The sequence below is a fragment of the Metarhizium album genome (assembly GCF_000804445.1).
Source record: "Metarhizium album ARSEF 1941 chromosome Unknown scaffold_3, whole genome shotgun sequence".
NCBI lineage: Eukaryota > Fungi > Ascomycota > Sordariomycetes > Hypocreales > Clavicipitaceae > Metarhizium > Metarhizium album.
The window spans coordinates 534,429-554,678 of record NW_024467577.1 but is presented as its reverse complement, the minus strand read 5'-3'; the positions used below and the strand labels follow the sequence as shown (position 1 = coordinate 554,678).

General features: G+C 53.8%; 6 protein-coding genes across 6 annotated transcripts; 3 read left to right on the top strand and 3 right to left on the bottom strand.

Annotated features, from left to right (window-relative positions):
- Positions 1-5,053: 5,053 nt before the first annotated feature.
- Positions 5,054-6,781, top strand: MAM_01930 (Protein kinase-like domain protein; the record flags this gene model as incomplete). The annotated part of the gene is made up of 1 exon (XM_040820729.1): positions 5,054-6,781. The coding sequence occupies one exon, from the start codon at positions 5,054-5,056 to the stop codon at positions 6,779-6,781; it is 1,728 nt and encodes a 575-aa protein (XP_040681072.1).
- A 2,348-nt stretch (positions 6,782-9,129) lies between these two features.
- Positions 9,130-9,700, bottom strand: MAM_01929 (pre-mRNA branch site protein p14; the record flags this gene model as incomplete). The annotated part of the gene is made up of 3 exons (XM_040820728.1): positions 9,130-9,287; positions 9,354-9,443; positions 9,556-9,700. The coding sequence occupies 3 exons, from the start codon at positions 9,698-9,700 to the stop codon at positions 9,130-9,132; spliced, it is 393 nt and encodes a 130-aa protein (XP_040681071.1).
- Positions 9,701-11,596: 1,896 nt separating this feature from the next.
- Positions 11,597-13,135, top strand: MAM_01928 (methyl-CpG-binding domain-containing protein 4; the record flags this gene model as incomplete). Its single annotated transcript, XM_040820727.1, has 1 exon — positions 11,597-13,135. One exon carries the CDS (start codon positions 11,597-11,599, stop codon positions 13,133-13,135), a length of 1,539 nt encoding a protein of 512 aa, XP_040681070.1.
- A 1,461-nt stretch (positions 13,136-14,596) lies between these two features.
- MAM_01927 (Surfeit locus 4) lies at positions 14,597-15,545 on the top strand (the record flags this gene model as incomplete). The annotated part of the gene is made up of 4 exons (XM_040820726.1): positions 14,597-14,754; positions 14,870-14,982; positions 15,087-15,438; positions 15,509-15,545. The coding sequence occupies 4 exons, from the start codon at positions 14,597-14,599 to the stop codon at positions 15,543-15,545; spliced, it is 660 nt and encodes a 219-aa protein (XP_040681069.1).
- A 77-nt stretch (positions 15,546-15,622) lies between these two features.
- Positions 15,623-16,502, bottom strand: MAM_01926 (uncharacterized protein; the record flags this gene model as incomplete). Its single annotated transcript, XM_040820725.1, has 2 exons — positions 15,623-16,351; positions 16,497-16,502. 2 exons carry the CDS (start codon positions 16,500-16,502, stop codon positions 15,623-15,625), a joined length of 735 nt encoding a protein of 244 aa, XP_040681068.1.
- Positions 16,503-17,622: 1,120 nt separating this feature from the next.
- Positions 17,623-19,738, bottom strand: MAM_01925 (tyrosine-protein phosphatase CDC14; the record flags this gene model as incomplete). The annotated part of the gene is made up of 2 exons (XM_040820724.1): positions 17,623-19,139; positions 19,231-19,738. 2 exons carry the CDS (start codon positions 19,736-19,738, stop codon positions 17,623-17,625), a joined length of 2,025 nt encoding a protein of 674 aa, XP_040681067.1.
- Between the last annotated feature and the right edge of the window lie 512 nt (positions 19,739-20,250).

The window sequence follows — 20,250 nt, the reverse complement described above, 5'->3', positions numbered from 1 at the left end:
GTTGTCATCGAGGCGTGGCTGTCTGTTCATCGGGCAAGGATGGCGGGTAGCGCGGGCCAATACGTGAGGCGTGGTGCCGACGTGCATGGGCAACGAGGCGGTCCGCGTTGTCCCAGTGGCTGCGGGTAATAGTGTCTGGCAGGTCAAGAAAGTGACGATGGCCAAGTCGTGAGAGAGCAGAGATGGCTCGGTGAAGGAGGGCAAAGTCATGGCACCGTGCTGGATTGTATTTTACCAGACTGAGGGGTGCGGAGTACGGAGAAGCGAGTGCCACTCATCACAAGATCCAACTCGGACTCGGACCCAGGCCAGGGTTGATTTCCTTTTGGCACCGAAGCTGGCAACCTGTGCCTCGTTTCGACGGGAACAAAGACACAACGTGCGCTGCCCGATCGGACCGCTGGCTGTGGCCAACGGCATGACGAGACGCTGCAAGGGGGTGGACACCTTGGCAAGGCAGTTGGTTGCTTTGGTCGGCGAGATCAATCAAATACAATGTGATTATCCATCCTGCGTGCTGCGCGTTGCGTGCTCCGTACTCCCAACTCCCTACAGACTGGGAGACGCCAAAATAAGCGCAGTTCCCCGTGTTCCGTCCCAGGCTCCGTCTTGTTCGACGGGGACGTCCATGTTTGTCTGCAACCATTTTTTTCTTTTCTTGTGTGTGTGCGTGCGTGTGTGTGTGCGTGTGCCCGCCGTCACACCACTTGTGCGTCTCTGACTGGCGTCTCTGATTTAGGACCATGCGTTGAACTGGGTGCCTTCTGAACAATCCGATGCTAGTACTACTATTTACCTTTTTCCGACGTTTTCGTCTCGCGTGTTTGGCTGGTGGTGTGGCTACTGTGCATCGCGAGACGAGTATTAGTAGCAGTACATGCAGGCCAAGGTTGCAGAAACACCTTTTTTTGGCTGAATGTGTGGCTCCCGGAAGTCAGCAGTACTTGGCTCTGTGTTCTCGTTGGCTTGCCTGCTTGGGTACCGAGAAACAAGATCATCTACCCGGAACGCGAAGATGGCCTTTCGCAATACCAAATCTCGGTCCTGAAGTCTGCAGGTAAAGAAGTAGGCTTTGGGCCATTGCCAATTGCCAACAGTGGTTTACTCGGCCCAAGCTTTCCACCTTCGCGTGTCCCAAAGCATGGCGATGGAGTTCGCGTAGCTTTTCGGGCGAGCTTGCCATAGCTCTATCGGGGATTATCGAGTTGTGGCTGACATTAGTTTCTCGGCACAGCTGACCTGTTCGAGAGACCAAACGCCATACAATTCTACCGGGTTTACATTGTGTTGTCTTCAGTCGCCACGCGAGAAGATGACAAGATCTCTTTCCATGCTCGAAACTTGAAAGAATCGACTTGGGTAGATATCAAGACATACTCCGTGATCTGGATATCGTGCCACGCTACGGCGCACTCCGCACCCCGTACAAACCATCACCTCAGCTGTCTAGCCATGTGATGTGACGGGAGCAGAGACAAAAGCCCATTCCCACCATGTAGTATGGTGTGGGACCGGTGAGTAAGAAGGACCAATTCGAGCCTGGCAGCAATTTCAACGGCTGCTGGGCGAGTTGGCGAGGCCTGGGAATCAGGATCATCATTAGCCGGCGACCAGGGTTTAGGAGTTGTCGAGAGGATGCCAACGGCATCGGCATCGGCAGCAGTGCTGTGCTCTGGACGGACTGGCATTGGCATGAGCATCGTGCGACGCTACCAATCTGCCCAGTGTCATGATTTCTTGTGTCCATTCACGTCGAGGGCTGAGGTTACGCCCAGCCCAGGCACTGTCGAAGCTTCAGTACAAAGCATGTCGGTTGTTTGTGTGGTTCAGGAGTGGACACATGCTTACTCTTGAGAAATGCAGCCTCACAAATCACATGGATGGGCGAGGACGGAAGCAAAGGAACATGGGGTGGCCCAGCTTGGCTGGATGCAAGCCTCGGCGGCGCAAGCGAGGGGTCGGGCGAAATGTTCCATGGGAGCCGACGATCGTCTTCTGGATCGGAACCAAGCCAAGCTCGTGCGACCAGCTGCAAGATACCGAATAAGGGGGGTTGGCGATGGAGGAGTTGACGGTAGCGCAGCGTGATGCGGTCGACCTTGAATGAAGTTGAACAGAGTTTAACGAAACTCGATCTGGAGGGCCACGGTGGAGTCCTGAGATAGTGCGGCCGTAACAGCCGCAAGCGCGACCGGCAAGTGGGCGACTGACTGACTTCGACTTCCTTTCCCGGCGTGCCTCTCCGCCGCTAGTGACATAGCCTAGCTCACCAGTCACGGCCCGCGAGTTACGGCTGGTTCCTCCCACCATTTGCCTTCACATCTCTCTCCTCTGAGCGCCCACTTGGCATCATCCTCAATCAAGCTCACGACAAGCGCTTCTCCACAAGCCATGTCCCACGTTGCCCTGCCTGCACGTTTACGCGCTTACTCACTTCCGTGTCTCTCTTTTTGTCTTTAGACACCACCAGACACCACCACGCCACACCGAGTGCACGTAACCTGCGCATTGTTGGACGTCTCGCGCTGCCCGCTGAGTTGGGTCGCCCATGCCATACCATCTAAGCTGAAGTTTGGCGCGCATGTTCGGATCGTCCATATGTCTGATGTCTGACTGCCACGTCTTGACGCAAACCCATGCCTGGATTAGCGTCGTGGCTTATCGTTCTCAAGACTCTGACGTTGAACTCCCTAGTTCTCCTCCGCCTCGCGCTCCCCGCATGAGCGACAAACCAATAACTACCAGCTGTTGCGCATAGATTGTGCACATGAGCAAGGGTGTGTGCTTGTCAGCCAAAATCTGCGTTGCTTAGGACCGCATCGTACATTACATTTGTACGCCGGATGGAGCACTTACTTGGAGGTGTATGATTCGACGCTGGGGACGCCTGATGGCTTGATGTTTGTGCCATAAGTTATAACGGATGATGCTTCGCTATTGCAAAAATGCACAAGGAAGACTGTCCTCCAGTCTTCAAACAGTAGTAGCACGACCGGTGAGCGACTGCCGCATGACTACCCGTCAACTCGCCCGTTGCTTCATGTGCTAGTATCACCACCACCTGATGTCGGTGAAAATGTGGATGCTTGCTTCTGGACAACGACAAAGACGGACAAAGCCGATGCGTTTGGTAGAAATAATTGTCCTACTACGGCTTATATGGATCAACAGGCCAAGACGCACGTCATGCGTTTGTGGCAGGAAATGCGCGCCCAGCAGCACCGTTATAACTTCCTCCTTCGGATGCTGACTCTGTGAAAGTACCGTCGGAAGAAAAGGTACATGACACTTGTCCTAGAGGTACTTATCCCCTTTTCTTCCCAGTTCGGACTGCATGGTAGACTGCCTGTTCCTGTCCGGGCCGTGTCTTAGTTGAACCGACTATGCTACGTTTCCTATGCGGATGATTATCGTTTTCGTTTTTCACCTCAGTCGCATGTTTGCTGCTTCATTACACCATGGGCTGGCTCCCTGACATGCCACGATTAGATGTGTGAGCTTTTTCTTGTGAATTGCGTGTGATGTACGCAGCACATTATCTCACATGCTGCTTACTCCGGTTGATGGCTTGCTGTGTGAGTCACCACTGCTTTCAATGGTTGCTGTGCCACGGTGTTTGCGATATCCGGACTCTTTCTGTTCCCCTTGCAACGATATATTGGCGGGAAGGCCATCCCCTCACAACATTTTCCAGTTCTCATGCTATCGGCTCTATCATCACTTTCGTCTCTGACTACTAACAGCCCCAGCGAAAACCAAACTTCACTGAAAGCAACTGTCGATCCAATATTTGATTGACCAAGGAAGGCGCCAAGCCCGTGCTGTAATGTGTTACTAAATACTAACGCGGTCGAGTACGGAAGGGTGCTGCACATCTTATCCTTGATCTATGAATTCCATATGTGGTCCGACATCTTAACAATTGAGGATCTACAACCCGAACCGGTGTAGAAAGAATTAGGATCAAGGTTTGTATGTTTGTGTAAGTTGGCGAGCAGGCACATCACCTACCCTTCATGCTAAAGTTACGACTTCTTTGGCCGAGAAACCGTTCAAAAGAGTATTGGTCCCTGTTTGCTAGGGATGAGTTGCCGCTAGCACTGCCCAGTAATCAACGCTGCCCAATATCAACATAACAATTGCCTGGGACAGTGCAGGGCGATGGATTCGCTTTGTTCATGGCAACTTCCACGGGTCCCTTCCCGGAGGACACTTGGGAAAATGCTGAACAAGGCAGAAATATGCGTTCGTGGTTTCGATGGAACATGTCGAAGCCAACGGGGCTTGTCAACAATGGAAACATCAACCTCCCCGCGAGGGCGGCTTTGCCACCAACTACGACGGCACTGGCTGGACGACTTCGCTTGTCGGAACGACTATCCTTGCCTGGCCTTGCCTTGTCAGCATTGCCACTTGGGATTAGTTAGTTGATGTCTGGTGGCCAAACTAACGGATAGCTTACAGCGGGCGGGTAATCATGGGTCATGGGGGGGGGCGGCAGCGGGAAGAGAATTGCGGTCCATACCGCCATGCGGGACTCGGGAAGCTGCACCACGCAGACATCCACCTCCAATTCCCGTCAATATTCGAGATTCTTCACTTTTGCGGTCATGTATCTGACCATGCTCGGACCAGCCAGCATATGGCCCAATCATGTGATCTATCATATCTGTCGAATCAAGACCGTGGCAAGGCCGCTCCCGCCCACTCTCCTACGGGCTTTGACTACTCACCTTGCAGCCCGAATAAAGTTCGGGCATAGTTCCGAGAAAACGGCCCTCTGGTCCTCCTCCAGGCCCTGCCTGGGCGTTGCATCGTCAGGTGTGGTCAAATGCGACATTGGTCAATCCTCTATACCAATTCTGCCCCAGCTCTTTGTCCGTCAATAGCAATCAGCCGATTCTGAAGACCCAGTCTTCACACGAGGAGGAGTCGGAGTCTGGGTAGGTCCCCTGGCCAAAACTGGTAGATGCTGTGCTTGAGAAACTGTCAGACTCTACAAAGCAGCTAACTCAACGACTTGGATCCTAGGACGTCCACGAGCTAGTTCAAGATGGATCTGAGCCAGCAATCCATACATGATGTGATACACCCCACAGCAGCATTCTCGACATACAGTCCGCGTGCTCCTGTGGAAGCTACATCAGCGTCAAACGGAGACAGTCCATGGGCTGATTCACTCTTGAATCCCAAAAACCGCATTGACAGCCTTTGCCCACCCAATAATCCCTTGTGGCGTATCGACGGATGTACCGCCTTTGGAACCCAGCTGTATGCCGTGCCACTGTTTGTGGATAAGATGCCTCCCTTTCGGGTAGATGTCTTCATTCCCGAGCCGGCAACACTCCCAGCCGACGTCCGCGATTCTCTCGACCTTGACGTGACCTTCTATACCAGGGATTGCGCCCGAATCTCGAGATTAGGCATCACCAGTCATGTCCTACGCTGTCTGCAGCATTGGAGCTCAGCCCAGAAGAACATGAGGAGCATCTACGAAAATCTACCTTTCGGCTCGCGAATCGTGTTTGAAAATTTGCCGAGGAAGGTTTCAGAAGCGCGTATTTCTGTCGTTCCCACGCATTATCTCGAAAGACAGCTCCTCTCTGTCCAAACGCTGAGCAAGTATTGGGGCGAGGAGATCAAGTTACCGCGCACCGTCGACATCAATGATGTTGTGTATCTGTCTCAGTTACACGACAGTGTCTGTCTCGTGGAAATAGAAGGCAGGACATGGATATTCAAAGCCTTGACGAGTTACACGAAATATCTCTACCACGAGCTCAGACAGCTCCTCAGAATGCCACCACACCCCGGCGTTGTTTCGCGTCCAGTCCATCTTATGACAAAGAAGTGCAGTTTCGGCAATAAGACGGCAGTCGTAGGGTTCACGTTGGAATACCACACTTACGGAAGTCTACGTGACCTCATTCCGTTCATGCAGCTGCACGGCCAGGTGTCGCTTGCCGAGAAGACAAAATGGTCCATTCAGCTTTCCTCGGCCTTGCTACATCTACACAGTGTCGCACATTTCTTCTATCCAGATCTCAGGTTGGACAATATCGTTCTATCCGAGTCCCGTGATGCCATCATGGTGGACTTTGAGCAGCGTGGCGTTTGGTGCGAGTTTGCGGCGCCGGAAGTCAATGCAATCGAGTACATCCGGCTACTGGCCATTGACGACGAAATTGACCCAGATATTCGCGACAAATACGCCGGCATTCTGTCAGAAATGCTGCCCGGGTGGGAGCAGATGGGTCAGGGGGAGGACTACATCTGGCCCTCGAACGGCTACAACGTGCCGTGGGCATGCTTGACACGCACCGAAGAGGAGGCTTGCGAGGTATACATGCTTGGCAGGGTCCTCTGGTGCATCTTTGAGGCCAGCAGTGCTCCCCAGCGAGCCGCTGTGTGGCTAACGTACCCGTGGGAGCCACTGGTAGAGTTCCCGTCTTACGCCACAACGCCAGAACCCATCAGGGAGCTCATTGACACTTGTACGAGAGGGAGGCAGGTCGGCCTCAGCAAGTACATTGTCAGGAAGCAGAAAAAGCTGGTAATGCGTGATCTGGAGAATACGGAAGACTCTACCCCTGAGCAGGTTCAACAAACGGCAAGTGCGTGGTGGACCAGGGAGATTGCGCTGTCAGAAAAATGGCTGAGTGAGCGGGCAGAGGGTATGAAGAGGGGAGATTGGAATGAAAACTACTATGACCGGCCCAAGTTGCAGGAAGTTTACGACGCTCTCGATGCATTCAAGCGGCAGAGGGGATTTGCATTCTAGAACAGCCTCGAGCTTAGCTCACGACCTCTTTAACCGGTTTGGGGATTCAAAGCATGACAGCTGGATAGAGTGTGGCATGGAATTTGTCCTTTTTTTCTTTCTCAACTCCCCATTTTGTTTTTTTTCCCCAAGGCATTTCATTTCTTGCTGTCTTGAGAACTTGGAAAAGGCGAAATTGTCATCTCTGAATATAACAACAAGGTGTACGTACGTACATATGAGGAAAGCTGCGCCCGATATACAATGACGATCAGACGTATATCTGTTTACCTGAGCCGTGAAGGTATTAGTAAGATAAAGTGTTGCCACATCTCGACAGGTATGAGCAAAATGACAACTAGCAAGGGAAGCGTCGCGAGGGGGCAACACGTCCTTGTACAAGACCCCATCATCTCATCCGCTCAAAGTGGCTAGCCGCCTCGGGCAATAAATCCAACTCTATGAAAACCAAGCCATCTTCGCCCTGGGCCCCATTCGGTCGCGGGTTTAGGTTCCGATCAGCTTGGCTTCTGTCCAGGACTAGCATCAGGGCTGCGAGCTCGGGGCTTGTCGCGAGTGTACATGGAACCGGGTGAGGTCAACGATGCCCGGGAGGTGCTTTGCTGCCCAGGGCAGGGGCCAAGTTACATCCTGTGCTGGTGTCTCAGTGGGCGGCTGTCCCGCTGTGTTCTGCACGAATGTCTGTGGGAGGAGATGAGCGGGAGCAGAGCAGAAGACGAATACGTGACCGACGCGCTGCTGAGATGTTATGGAAGACGTGCATGGGGGCCCTGTGGGGCGAGAAAGTTACTGGAAGTTCTGGTGATCAAGTGGTGGTTTTAGAAGCACGCGAAAGACGGACGCTTGACCAGGTTCATGCCGTCGTGTAATGCGGTTATCCATCGTACGGCGAGTGAAGCTGTCTGAACGGAACAGTGTAGGCTGTTAGTTTACCGAGGCGAGAATCTCGGGCCTCGGGGATTCGACAGACTTGGGTGAGCTCGTCATGCTCGTCTGGGTACTTGAGTACTTGAGCACTTAAGAACTTGAGGGACATGGGATATCGCTTGACTACCTGAGGTACGTACCTACGTACTTCCTAGGAACTTAAGCACCTACCTTAAGTACCTACCTAGGTTCCTGGTACTCATTGCAAAGGCGAACAATTATCATCAGTCACAACATCACAACCACACAAACTTCTCACATCGCATCACGTCTACACAGGGCCTCGATTTGGCTTGTCGCAGACGGCTTCGTCCACTTCCCGTCGCTCTCTTGCCACTCACTCACTGCCTACATGCGTCTCACGTGCTTCTCCAACACATGTACGTGGATAAAACACGTCCCGGCGCCGAGACGCCGCAAGAGTCCAGAAACTTCAAGCTTCGATGCGTCGGGCTCGTTTCCAACTCGAGTCGCCAACACACTGCGCCTCTGGCCATGGCCGATGCACTCGGCAGGCATCGCTCTTGGATTCCCGGAACAGAGAGCCCTCTTCTCCACCCCTCGCCGTTTTGCGCTGCGCTCCGGAGCAATCAGCCGGCTTCCATGCGTCCGCAACGACTTCCTGATTCCGCACAAAGCGCTCTGTGCCTCAAGACCCGGCCGCTACGGAGTACTCCGTATACGCTACCATGTGACGTTGGGAGCACAAGGGCCACCAGACCGCATGGCCATGTTGCTCCGAGGGCACCAAACACCGGGACAGGAGTGTCCGATCTTGCATCAGCCCTACACAGATATGGTCGTGGTGACGTTGTGTTCTTCTCGTCCTTCTGTGAAACGACAGCCCCTGTCCACTCATGTGACTGATATCATTGCCATGCTAATACAGAGTACGCCATTCATCATCGCAAGCAACCACGTCTGGTCAGCGTCTGCTCGGTGTGCTCAACAGCCAGCAACCGAGCGACACAATGTCCTAGGTGATCATCTTATTGAGAGCAAGAGAACTAGAACGGGACACTGCACGTGACCGTTTAAAATCTACCTTGTCCGCCACTAAAACCAGTCAAAGCCAGTTGCCTCGCCGCCTTTGCCAGAATGTCTAAAATGCCCTCTGCAAGAGAATACAATTAGTCGTGACCTTGTCATATCGTCACTTCCGCTTGAACAAAACCTGCACTCCACAACTCACAGTTTCCGAACTTCCCTTTCCAATTAACAAAAACGATAAGAGTACATTGCAAGGAGTGATGAATCGATAACAAAACAAGTGCCACCGCGATCACGGAATAAAGAAGCAATAAGATGGAGCAGTGATCAGCCGGGCTAGAATGGGACTGGATTGTTACGTTGGTCCCCCTCCTCCTAGTCGCTAGAAATGAGAGGAGACTGGCATCGTCGAGGAGGCGAGCAAGCAACTCTCACGCGCAGGATCGTAGAGCAGTTGGCGCCCCGTCGGCAAAGCGGACTGCTCGCGCGCCGACATGCCCCTGAGTCATGACGCTGTCAGGCGGCGTGCCTTTTCGAAGGATCGTCTTGTGATTCGGCGGAGCAGGCTTTGTAGGTGACAAAGACCGGCCTGAAGACATTAAGGGTCTCTTGTCTTGCAGGCTGTCCACAGGCCGGTCGGATTGTCAATCTATACCATGTTGTTTCTTCAGCTGAGCTAAAGATTCCCGACGGGCCTCCAGGTCCTCTCTTGACTTCATCATCTTTTCGGGCTGATGATATAGGACTGCCGAAGGCTGGTTAGCAAGAGCCCCGACATGTGATGGGCACTGAAGGGGCGGAGGGTGACAAAATGGCAAGGGGGGCCCATCGGATTTTTATATCTACTTGTCACGTACCGACGAGGTAACGGTTCTGGAAGTTGAAGCCGTTGAGCTTGTCACAGGCTTGCTTCGCGTCCATTACATCCTCGTAGACCACAAAGGCCGTTCCCTTGGTGCTGGTGGAAATGCCCTGGCGAACTTGGCTGCAGAGAGAGAACATGAAGTCAGTAGCTGATTGCCAGCGCTGGTTTCTATCAAGTTTTTGGTGCAAGGATCGAGCTCGAGGACGCATACCGGATTGGGCCAAATTTCCCAAAGAGGTCGAAAAGCTCCTCCGGAGTTACGCTGTAGCTATATCCATTGCGGTCAGTTGGTGGCTTGGGGACGAGGACATGGATTTAAAACGTCGGATCAAGTTACCTCAGATTCTTGACGAACAGAGCTCTGCGAAGATGGTTAGCGAGTCGGAAAAAATGGTCTCGTGGTCAACAGAGGCAACTCGGCGGTCCTAATACATTGGGCATCCGAAAACCCGGCAGAAGTTCCTCTCCCCGCGCCAACTCGGAAAAAAAGGAGTGAAGCTCACCTGTTGACTTCGGGTGCGAGTTTCCCGCCGCGACTACTCATCCTTTGGATGATTTTTTGGTGTGATGAATCGAGGACTCGATAAAGTTCGGAGGCGGCTCGCTCGCAGGTTCGAGGATGTTGGGGAGACGGATTGCGAGACCAGACCCGGGCGGAGGCGCAAGGCGGCGAGGCGACTAGCGTCCTGTGGTGGAAACGGCCAGTCACGTGAGAGTGGTTTATGCTGTACTGCTTGCACCACGTTTTTGAACGTCCATGTATGTATGTGCTTTTCGGAAGCCGGGATAAATACCGGTCCTATCGCAACGCAATCGGACACTATCGCACGCAATCACTTGGAAAGGTACCCCAGTATCTTTCATTGGCTCTGTTATCTTGTCAAATGCCTCCTTTGTGTGGCACTACGGAGAAGCCGCCGATGGAATTGCAGCGCGATGCAAAACTACTTCCCATCCAAGTACCCAGGTCATTGAAGCTTGAGCTGCCATGGGGACTTGACGCCCCCTGCGCAATTCCTACATCACCACTCTCCCGTACTTCGGCAAGCATGGCACGGGCTGCGGGACGAGATGGGAAGTTGCGGGATGCACCGCGACATTCCAAAGCACTCATGTACCACCACATGCCAAGTTATTTACGGAATATTGGTACGTAGCGGTTTTCCTCAACGGAGGTGGCAGGGTGTCGGTGCGCAAGCATCATCTTGCCGAGGGCTTGGGCGACGTACTGTCTCTAAAAGCTGTCATACGTAGTATTTGACATCGGCAATGGTTGCGGGCCGATTAACCGCTCTTCGGTTGAAGACACCCCAACCCGCTCCAAACAGACTTATATTGAGATGGTCGCTTTCACAAGATCTCCCATTGACAAGTCCACACCAGGCCTGCCCCTCTTTGACAGCAGGACAAGCACACTGTGTAAGGCACTTAACTGGGGAAGGTATCTCGATAGCTGAGTGCTCCGTACTTAAGTACGTACCTAGGTACTTACTTGCTTAAGTACCTACTTTAAGTATCTCCTACTACGCGCGCGGCCCCTGTTTCAGGTCAAAATTGTCATGAGCTGGTTAAAAGTCTAATAAGCTTAGCTGTCTTGCCATAGTCGATAAGAATATCCCTCCACGCACTATTAGGGCTTAATTGAGTTAAGAACCTAGGTAGGTACTTACTTAAGTGGGTACTTAGTAGAGTACTCCGTACTGCCACGACAATGTACTTAAAGTAAGAACGGCACTTAAGTAAGTACCTAGGATGTATTGCAAACGTGCCTCTATGAGAAAAGCACAGTGATTGAAACGCGCCAACAACATTCCTGGCACTGTACGACCCAGTGCTGGTGGTTATCACGACCGACCAGGTATGACTGCAGCTGACAGCCGCGGTTTTTTTCGACCTTTTTTTTTCATCTTTATAGATTTGTACGTTTTTGTCGCCGCAATAGCTGCTCCTTCGAGCCTCTTTTTCTCGAGCTCTTTTTCTCGAGCTGCAGAGCTCTCCTTTTTTTTTCCTCAATTCAATTTCAGCAACACCAAATGTCAGCCTCTTTCGGGGCTTCCGTACTGTCGGTTTTTGATTTCTGGGGAGACGAAGAAGAATTCCTTTCGCAGCTCATTCAATCACCCGATACACCTGCACATGAGGCGAGGCGTTTGGTGGACACAAGTATTTTGGCCAATTCAGAAGACTTTTACTACTTGATTGATTGTGCGAGATCCATACAGCGATCGAAATATTTACCATGTAACAACTTGGACGGCAACGATGTGCTCTCATTTGTATGGCATGTCCTCGCCAGCGAGCCCACATTGCCGGATACTGAAGAAAACCCCTGGGCGGAGACGGACCGACTGATAATTCTCGCCAAGGAGCTCGCCACAGACCCTGATATTCGAGGCCCAACTGCTCCTGAGATAGCAAGCAATAAACGCCCGTCAAGACGGGCTCGTCGACAGGTCAAACCGGCCAGTTGTAGAAGTATCTCTCATTACTGGTCCGCCGAGACCAGTACGCAGGACGGGACGTCGAACGGCAGGACAAAGCTTGCGGATGGCTACACGCCGGGGCTCGGTATCACAGAGGAGTACTTTCAGAGAGCGGTAGCAGATATTATACATGGCATAGGAGTCCAAGACCAAAAAGGCAGCATTGTCATAACATCCCAATCGCAAAAGATCGAATCCGCCTATCCGACATGCCAGTCAACAAGAGGCGATGCGACTGCTCCTTGTCCCACAGCTCAAGCTTCTCCATTCTTTGCACTGGAAAGCCGGGATAAAAAGTTTTCGAATCGCCCCCCGGCAGGAGTCGTGGCGAGTGTTCCCTTCCCGCCGCTTTCGTCGTCCCAGTTTGGGCTGATTCAGGAGAGGCTGGCACATGAGCCGTTCTGGCTATTGATAGCGGTAACGTTTCTAATCAAGACCAGCGGGCAAGCAGCTATACCTGTCTTTCATAAAGTCAGGGAAAGATTCCCTTCGCCCAAGGAGCTGAGCGATCCCAGCAATGCCGATGAGCTTTTCAACATGATACGTCACCTTGGTTTGGCTGCGAATCGGCTCGGATTCATTCAAAAATATGCCGAGGCCTTCGTCAGCAACCCCCCGGCGCCGGGGAAGCAATACAGAGTCAGAAACTACGAGAAGAGAGACGTCTTGCCGTTTGCCATGGGAAAAGAGGGCTTCTGTATCAATGGCGACTTCAAGTGCGTGAACACAGGCGCTGTCGATGGCGAAGTAGACGCAGCAGCCTGGGAGATTGGGCATATGACTCAAGGAAAGTATACGCTGGACAGCTGGCGGATATTCTGCCGAGACGAGCTACTCGGGAGAGCGCAGGACTGGAATGGCAAAGGGCAGCAGCCAGAGTTCCAACCCGAGTGGATGAGAGTTATGCCACACGACAAGGAACTCCGAGCGTACCTACGATGGATGTGGATGCGAGAAGGCTGGGAATGGGATCCAGAAACGGGCGAACGGCAAGTGCTACGGCCGGAGCTGGAAGCAGCTGTCAATGAAGGCAGAGTTGAGTATGACAAAACTGGGGGATTACGGATTTTGGAAACGGCGAGGCAATAAAAGGAAGGCAATGAAACGGAGGCGGGTGTGCGACTACGGAGGAGGGCGTAGTTGCACACGGAGTTCTGGTGTCTTGTGTAGTCTCTGAATAGGCAAACCAAAGCTACGTAGTAGTGCTGTCATTTAACGGCTCGCAACCGGGAGCTGCGCCCAGAACGCCGACGTGGTCACATGTCATGGGTTCTGGTTCGATTTCGCCTTGACCGGGGGGTACCTTGTAGGTAGGTTCCAATGGCATTGGCTTGGCCTGCGGAAAGTCGTCGCAGACAGGGCGGCTGCACGAAGGTGCAGAGTATTCTGTATTATACTTAGGTAAGCTGGCACATAGGCAGGCTGCGCTTGTGCTGTCCGGGGCCAGGTTTCCGTTTCCCGCACAGCACACCAGCTTGTTGGAAGGCGGCCACGGTGCTCCCTTGGGCGAGGAGACTAACAATACTGGAGTTCTTGACTTGAGTATGTAAGTAAAGTACGTAGTCGCGGTGTTTGGGCTGGGCGTCGTGTGATTACCTTGGATGGTACGGAGTACTTGAGTAGGTGCAAACTAAGGTACGTACTCACATACCTAACAAGCATGAAAGTATGCGAGCCTCGACACTCGTCAGCGACGGAGCCAGAAGTGGGGCCAGCGGCACGCAGCTGGGCCATCTTGGACCGCATGTCTAAAGGACACAGTTGTAAGTTCGCCCAGACGCGCGCCACTCCAGGGCCCGCAAGGGCGTGCGGTCATGGCTCGTGCTGCCCTAGGGCCTGCCACGGTCTGCCACGGTCTGCCAAGGTCTGCCGCGGTCTGGCCGCCGGCAGACGTCTGACTTGACTTGACCACTTTTTGTCTGTACGGCCTCATCCGGACTCTGGACACTTTGTCAATTCGCAACCCCTCCTCTACATCTCGCCAGAGTTTTGCTTCAACAATCCATCACACGCCAACCCAGCGCACCTCCCGTCGTGGCGCATCGCCTCCCCTTGGTTCGAGTCGACTTTTGTTGCCTAGTGCTGGATAGTGCCTCGTGCCTCGTGCTTGGTGCTCTTAGCTCTCTTCGACACCTCTGGCCTTCTGCTCTCCACTAGACTAAGACTCCCGAGCTTCTTGTTGACTTGGGTTTCTCTGCTATTTGACCGACGCGACAATTTGTTTCCACTTGGAGGGCAACGACAACAACAACCGCAACAGCAACAGTAATTCCCATCACCACAACCTCAACTCCTCCGCCTCCGTCACCACCACCACCTCCTCCTCCTTCCCTCGTCCGTCGTCCATCGTCCGTCGTCCGTCGTCCCACGCCAGCCAAGTCCACGTCTGTCGCTTCCTACTCCGAATCCTCCTCTTCAGCGACCTCTGTCGTCAGCTGCTCTGCTCTGCAACCGTCGCAGGCTCCCGCATCGCCATCACGTCACGGCTCGGAGAAGCCATCGCTTCCGCAGGCGCCCACTAACCAGCTCCTCCATCCCAGCTTCTTCGTCATGCAGCGCGGTCCTTCCGGATATGGCCTCAGTGGCCCTCCGCAGTACGGCGGTCCCTCCAACGCTGAGGAATCCAATGGCAACTTCCTCGATCAGATTCGCCCCTACACGAGCAAGGTTGAGGACATGCTCGACACCCTGAGCGAGCCTCTCAAGCCGTACGTGGCCACATGTTCCCATCAGCCTAGACGGACTGATCTGTCGCTACCACTCCAATCTCCAGACCCTCTGCCATGACAATTGCTGACTTTGGGAGCGCCTGCTCTCCTGCAGTTACCTGCCCGCCATTGGCCGATTCCTGATTGTCGTCACCTTCCTGGAAGACTCACTTCGCATCATGATGCAGTGGAGCGATCAGCTCCTGTACCTCCACGACTACCGACACAGTAAGTGCATGCATGATGTTGCCCGCAAGCCCGACAGGGAAGCCAATCGGCCTTCCGCGGGCCTGCCAGCCAGTGCAAAGGCAAAGTCGTCTCACAAGTCGCAGTTCCCTCCGGCATCACCCACGTGTTCCTCTTCGTCAACGTCGTCGCCATGGTCGCGTGCTCCACCCTCATCATCGCCCGAAAGCAATCCGACTACGCCGTGGCGGGTCTCATGGGCGTCGTTGTCACCCAGGCCCTCGGCTACGGCTTGATCTTCGACCTCAACTTCTTCCTCCGAAACCTGTCCGTCATTGGCGGTCTCCTCATGGTCCTGTCCGACTCGTGGGTGCGCAAGACCAAGGCTTTCGCCGGACTGCCCACGCTCGACGAGAAGGACCGCAAGATGTACTTCCAGCTGGCCGGCCGTGTTCTGCTCATCTTTCTCTTCATCGGATTTGTCTTTACCGGCCAATGGTCCGTTTGGCGCGTTCTGGTGTCTCTCCTCGGCGCCGGCGCCTGTGTCATGGTGGTTGTCGGTTTCAAGGCCAAGTTCAGCGCCACTCTTCTCGTTGTCATTCTGAGCATCTTTAATATATTCGTGAACAACTTCTGGACCGTAAGTTGCTGTTTTGTTCTTTCTTTTCTTCTCCTTCGACTGTCAATTGCACCCCGTCATACGCGTCTTCTTCTTCTTCTTCTTCTTCTTCTTCTTCTTCTTCTTCTTCTTCCTCCTCCTCCTCCTCCTCCTCTTCTTCTTCTTCTTCTTCCTCCTCCTCCTCCTCCTCCTCTTCTTCTTCTTCTTCTTCCTCCTCCTCCTCCTCCTCCTCTTCTTCTTCTTCTTCTTCCTCCTCCTCCTCCTCCTCCTCTTCTTCTTCTTCTTCTTCCTCCTCCTCCTCCTCCTCCTCTTCTTCTTCTTCTTCTTCCTCCTCCTCCTCCTCCTCCTCTTCTTCTTCTTCTTCTTCCTCCTCCTCCTCCTCCTCCTCTTCTTCTTCTTCTTCTTCCTCCTCCTCCTCCTCCTCCTCTTCTTCTTCTTCTTCTTCCTCCTCCTCCTCCTCCTCCTCTTCTTCTTCTTCTTCTTCCTCCTCCTCCTCCTCCTCCTCTTCTTCTTCTTCTTCTTCCTCCTCCTCCTCCTCCTCCTCTTCTTCTTCTTCTTCTTCCTCTTCTTCTTCTTCTTCTTCTTCTTCTTCTTCTTCTTCCTCCTCCTCCTCCTCCTCCTCTTCTTCTTCTTCTTCTTCCTCCTCCTCCTCCTCTTCTTCTTCTTCTTCTTCTTCTCCGGCCACGCAGCTAACGTGTCGTGCCTCGCTAGCTCCACGAGCACCACCCCCACAAGGACTTTGCCAAGTACGATTTCTTCCAGATCCTCTCCATCGTCGGCGGTCTTCTCCTGCTGGTCAACAGCGGCCCGGGGCAGTTCAGTATCGATGAGAAGAAAAAGGTCTACTAGTCGGCCTGGATTGGACGGGAGACCTGTCCGGGAGTATCACGGGGTCTCCCGGAACCGGGCCGCCACGCAAGAGAAATGAATTCGCGACTCTCATGTTTGACTGACGAGCGGCTCTTTCCTGCCACGGAAGCCCTCCCCAATGTTTTTTTTTCTCCTTTTCACGGGGCGCTTTGTTGGTTTCCAAGGACACTGCATCGGAAAGGAAAAAAAGTTGTTCGCGTTTACTGCCTCGGGCAATGGATGGCTGTCATGAAATATCCTCAGTTGTCTGCAACATAGAAAAGGCCGAAGTGTGGTTGGGGGGGGGATGTAGGAGGCGCGCATGCCGGAGCACAATGTCCAAATCTGATTTACGTCTTTGAAACACGTTGCCCTTTGCCCGTCTGCTGGCCGTCCGTATTCTTGACATGAAGTAAATTTTTAGACTTAAAGAGGACTTGGTACATGTCCTTTAGAACATCACCCGGTACTCTGGCAGCTTTTAGCGTCATGATTGGAAGAATGAATTTCATGCCGTGTCATGTGTATATATGCGCAACTCGCTCCCTCCGCCATTCAACAGTACAGCCCCCCCCCCCCCCCTTCCCTCTGAAAATACTACCCAACGATGGAGTAAAACAAAGACTGAAGTAGACGCGACATCAAACGATCCGAGAGAAGAGGTGTCTTGGAGAGGGAAAACAGGCAAAACAAAACCAAGCAGTCATCAAATCAAAGACGGCCAAGGAAAAAAAAGAGAAAAAAAAAAAAAAAAAAAAAAGACCCGTGCCGCCCCTCCCGTAGCGCCATCGCAGCTCAACAATATAAATGACATCGTCATGGAATCCCTTCGTCTTCAAACTTCCGCAACGGGCCAGTACGACCCCCCATCTGCTCGACACCCGCCTCTCTCATAGAGGTCTGTAGTTGGCGGTTCGTGCAAGTGTCCAACTCTCCTCCCTTTCAAAAGGATTCGAGCTTCGTACAGACAGACACACACAAAGCTCACTGACGTATACTTGTTTTTCCCCCTCTTTTCCTGGCAGGAACGCCCAAGGTCATGCATGTATGCAGTATGGTAAAACGAATCGCTCCTTCAAATGGACGTGATTTTTGTCATCATCATTAATAATAAAAGAAAAGGCATGCCACAAAAAAAAACTGGCTTCTCCGGCGGGTATTTAAAAGATGCATTCAAATCACCGATGCTGAATCCGTTTGGCTGGGCCCGTCCCCTATGACGACCCGGAGACTTTGCGTGCCGTGGACGCAGCCGAGGCGGACACGGACACGCTGGAGCTGCCGACACGGCCGCTCGTCTTTCGGATTCCGGCAGAGTCCTTGGCCCGTAGGGGAGACTCGGAGCCGGCACGCTTGCTGCCACGGACCTTGGTCATGACGCTGGGGGTGCTGGCGACACGGTCCACGGTCTTTGGTCGGCCGGCGCCAATGTTCTCCGCATCCTGCGAGGCGTCGTTATCGACGACGTAAATTGTCGACGTCGTCTGGCTGACTGCGCGGACCCTCTCTCGGCTGGGCGACGCTGACGCCTTGCGGTGGCTGCGCATGCGAACATGCAGCTCTTCGTCGGAGTCAGCACCCTGCACTTGCACGTAACGATGCATGGCCACTATTTCCGTCTCGTTCTGGAATTCCTTGTCTTCTTCTCGACGCCATCTGTGGGCGGCACCGGAACGCTGGTAGCCATGTTGGCGATCGGCAGCCCGCGTGGTCTTTCGAGGCTGTCCTGGAGTAGGGGCGGGAAGGCAGTCCTCCTGCACGCCATTCTTGCGGTCCTGGTCGACTTCGCTGAGAGGGGTGCGGTTCGACGGACTGCGGTTTGGAGGCGTGGACATTTGTCCATTGCGCAGGCTTGTCCTTTGCATGGCTCTGATGGGTGTGCTTGGAGCGGCGAGCTCCCTCCGCAGACGACGTTCAACACGCTCCTCAACCCACCACTCCCGGAACGTGCCCTGGTTGAGATGCAACCAGTGCTGCTGGGGACCAACAACCATGCCTGGGCGCATGAAGCGCATAAAGGAAATGATCTCGTCAGCCGTGAAGCCATGCCTGTAGATCAGGTACGCGCCGATGAGGCAGCCGGTCCGGCCGAGCCCAGCCTTGCAGTGCACAGCGATGCTCTTCTTCTTGACGGTGATGGCCTCGTGTGCGAGCCGAATAAACCTGCGGACGGTTGTGAGTGGAGGGCACGTCCCGTCGTCGAAGATCATGTCAAGATGCTGGATACCCAGGGCCTCAAAGTACGACGGAGAGTACAGGTGAGAATTCAAACGGACGACCAGGCCAATATTCTTCTCGGAGAAGTGCGTCAAGACGTTCTTGAACGGCTGTGGCAGGGTCGGGTGGGCATCCACGGCGGCCAGATCTCTCGGCAACAGTGGCCAGAGTTCAGAATCCTCCGTCACCTTGGCGACGGGCGTGTGCTGGGGAGAGGCAAAGGCCAGAAAATTCGGAGTGATCCAGTTAAAGTCGCCGTGCTCTACACGCTCAAACCTCTCGTACATTTCAAGATCAAAGTTGTCGAGATCAATGCACTTTTCCTCCTTGGCCTTCCACACACCGTAGACAACGTCCTGGACGGTGATGCCATAGTCGGCTTGGCTGTACCCGGCATCGCGAAAGGGCATCAACGGCGGATCGGACTGGGCAATGGGGGCCAGCGCCAAGTGAGGCGGCCAATTCTGGATCAGGACCATGTAGCAGGCCAGCATGCAGGCAGCATTTGCACGGCCTTTGGGTAGCAGCGTCAGTTGACAGTGCCAATCGCCGTCGCATCAATTCTCCAGCAGGCCAAAGCAGCAAAGGGCAACTGAGAAACTCACTTCGCGGGTCAGCGGCGCTCCAGAAGACAACAGGGCGGTCCTTGTTCTCCTTGGCGCCGAGAATATCGTGAAATCGGATGGCAAATCGGTACAAGTGGCCAATGTGCAAAGGACCAAAGTCGTGGTGAAAGGCATTGTACAGCAGCGTATCATCAATCGTAAAGTAGCAGGGCGGCAAGCGACCACTGCTGGCTGAGGAAACAGAGTCGGCGTTTCTTTGCGATCGTTTTCTCGACGCCACCGGAGATTCCCAGCCGGGAAACAGCGTATCCGCCGTGGGAGGACGAAGATAGGCGCCGAGATAGAGGCGGTCTGTAGAAGAAGTTCTCGTCAGCAAAGCAAAGCTCAGATGCACGCCGTTGGGCACATGTGCAGCGCACAGCCAGCAGCAGCAGCAGCAGCAGCAAGAGGAGGCGAAGGCATTGACTGCCATCGCAGGGCGCGCCGTACCAGGGATGTACTCGATGACCTGCCCCATGTTCTGCGCATGCCTGGAAGAGGGAGCCATTGATTCCAGGCTCACGCTTCAGCGAGATTCTGCTTTGTTCTCCCAGTACCAAACAAAGCCTGTCCTGGAGGACGGGAAGCGCTTGACGTCACAGACGTCTTTGGGACCGGAACAGGCGACGGCAGCTTGACGCCAACTCCCTCGACGGCAAAGACGGATTCCAAACAGTCAATGCTCGCAGACGGCCGGTACCAATTACACCACGATGCGCTTCCGCACGTAGGATACACCCTCGCGCCGCCGGGAGACGAGAAGAGCCCCAAACGGCAACGGGCAAGCAGAGGTGAAGAACAGGGCGCCGTCCGACGTCGACAAGGAAGGGCGCTCCCGGTCCAGGCAGCGTCGTTGTTGCTGTCGTCCGTTGACCAGCACAGCGTCGCTGGAATAGGATAGGTAAAATCTGCAGAATAAGCTGCCTCGCTCAAGCATTCATGCACATTGACAAGAGACAAGAGCCGGGGGAGTCGATGAAGCAGGGAGAAATGCTGGCGTGTGGGGGAGGGGGGGGGGGG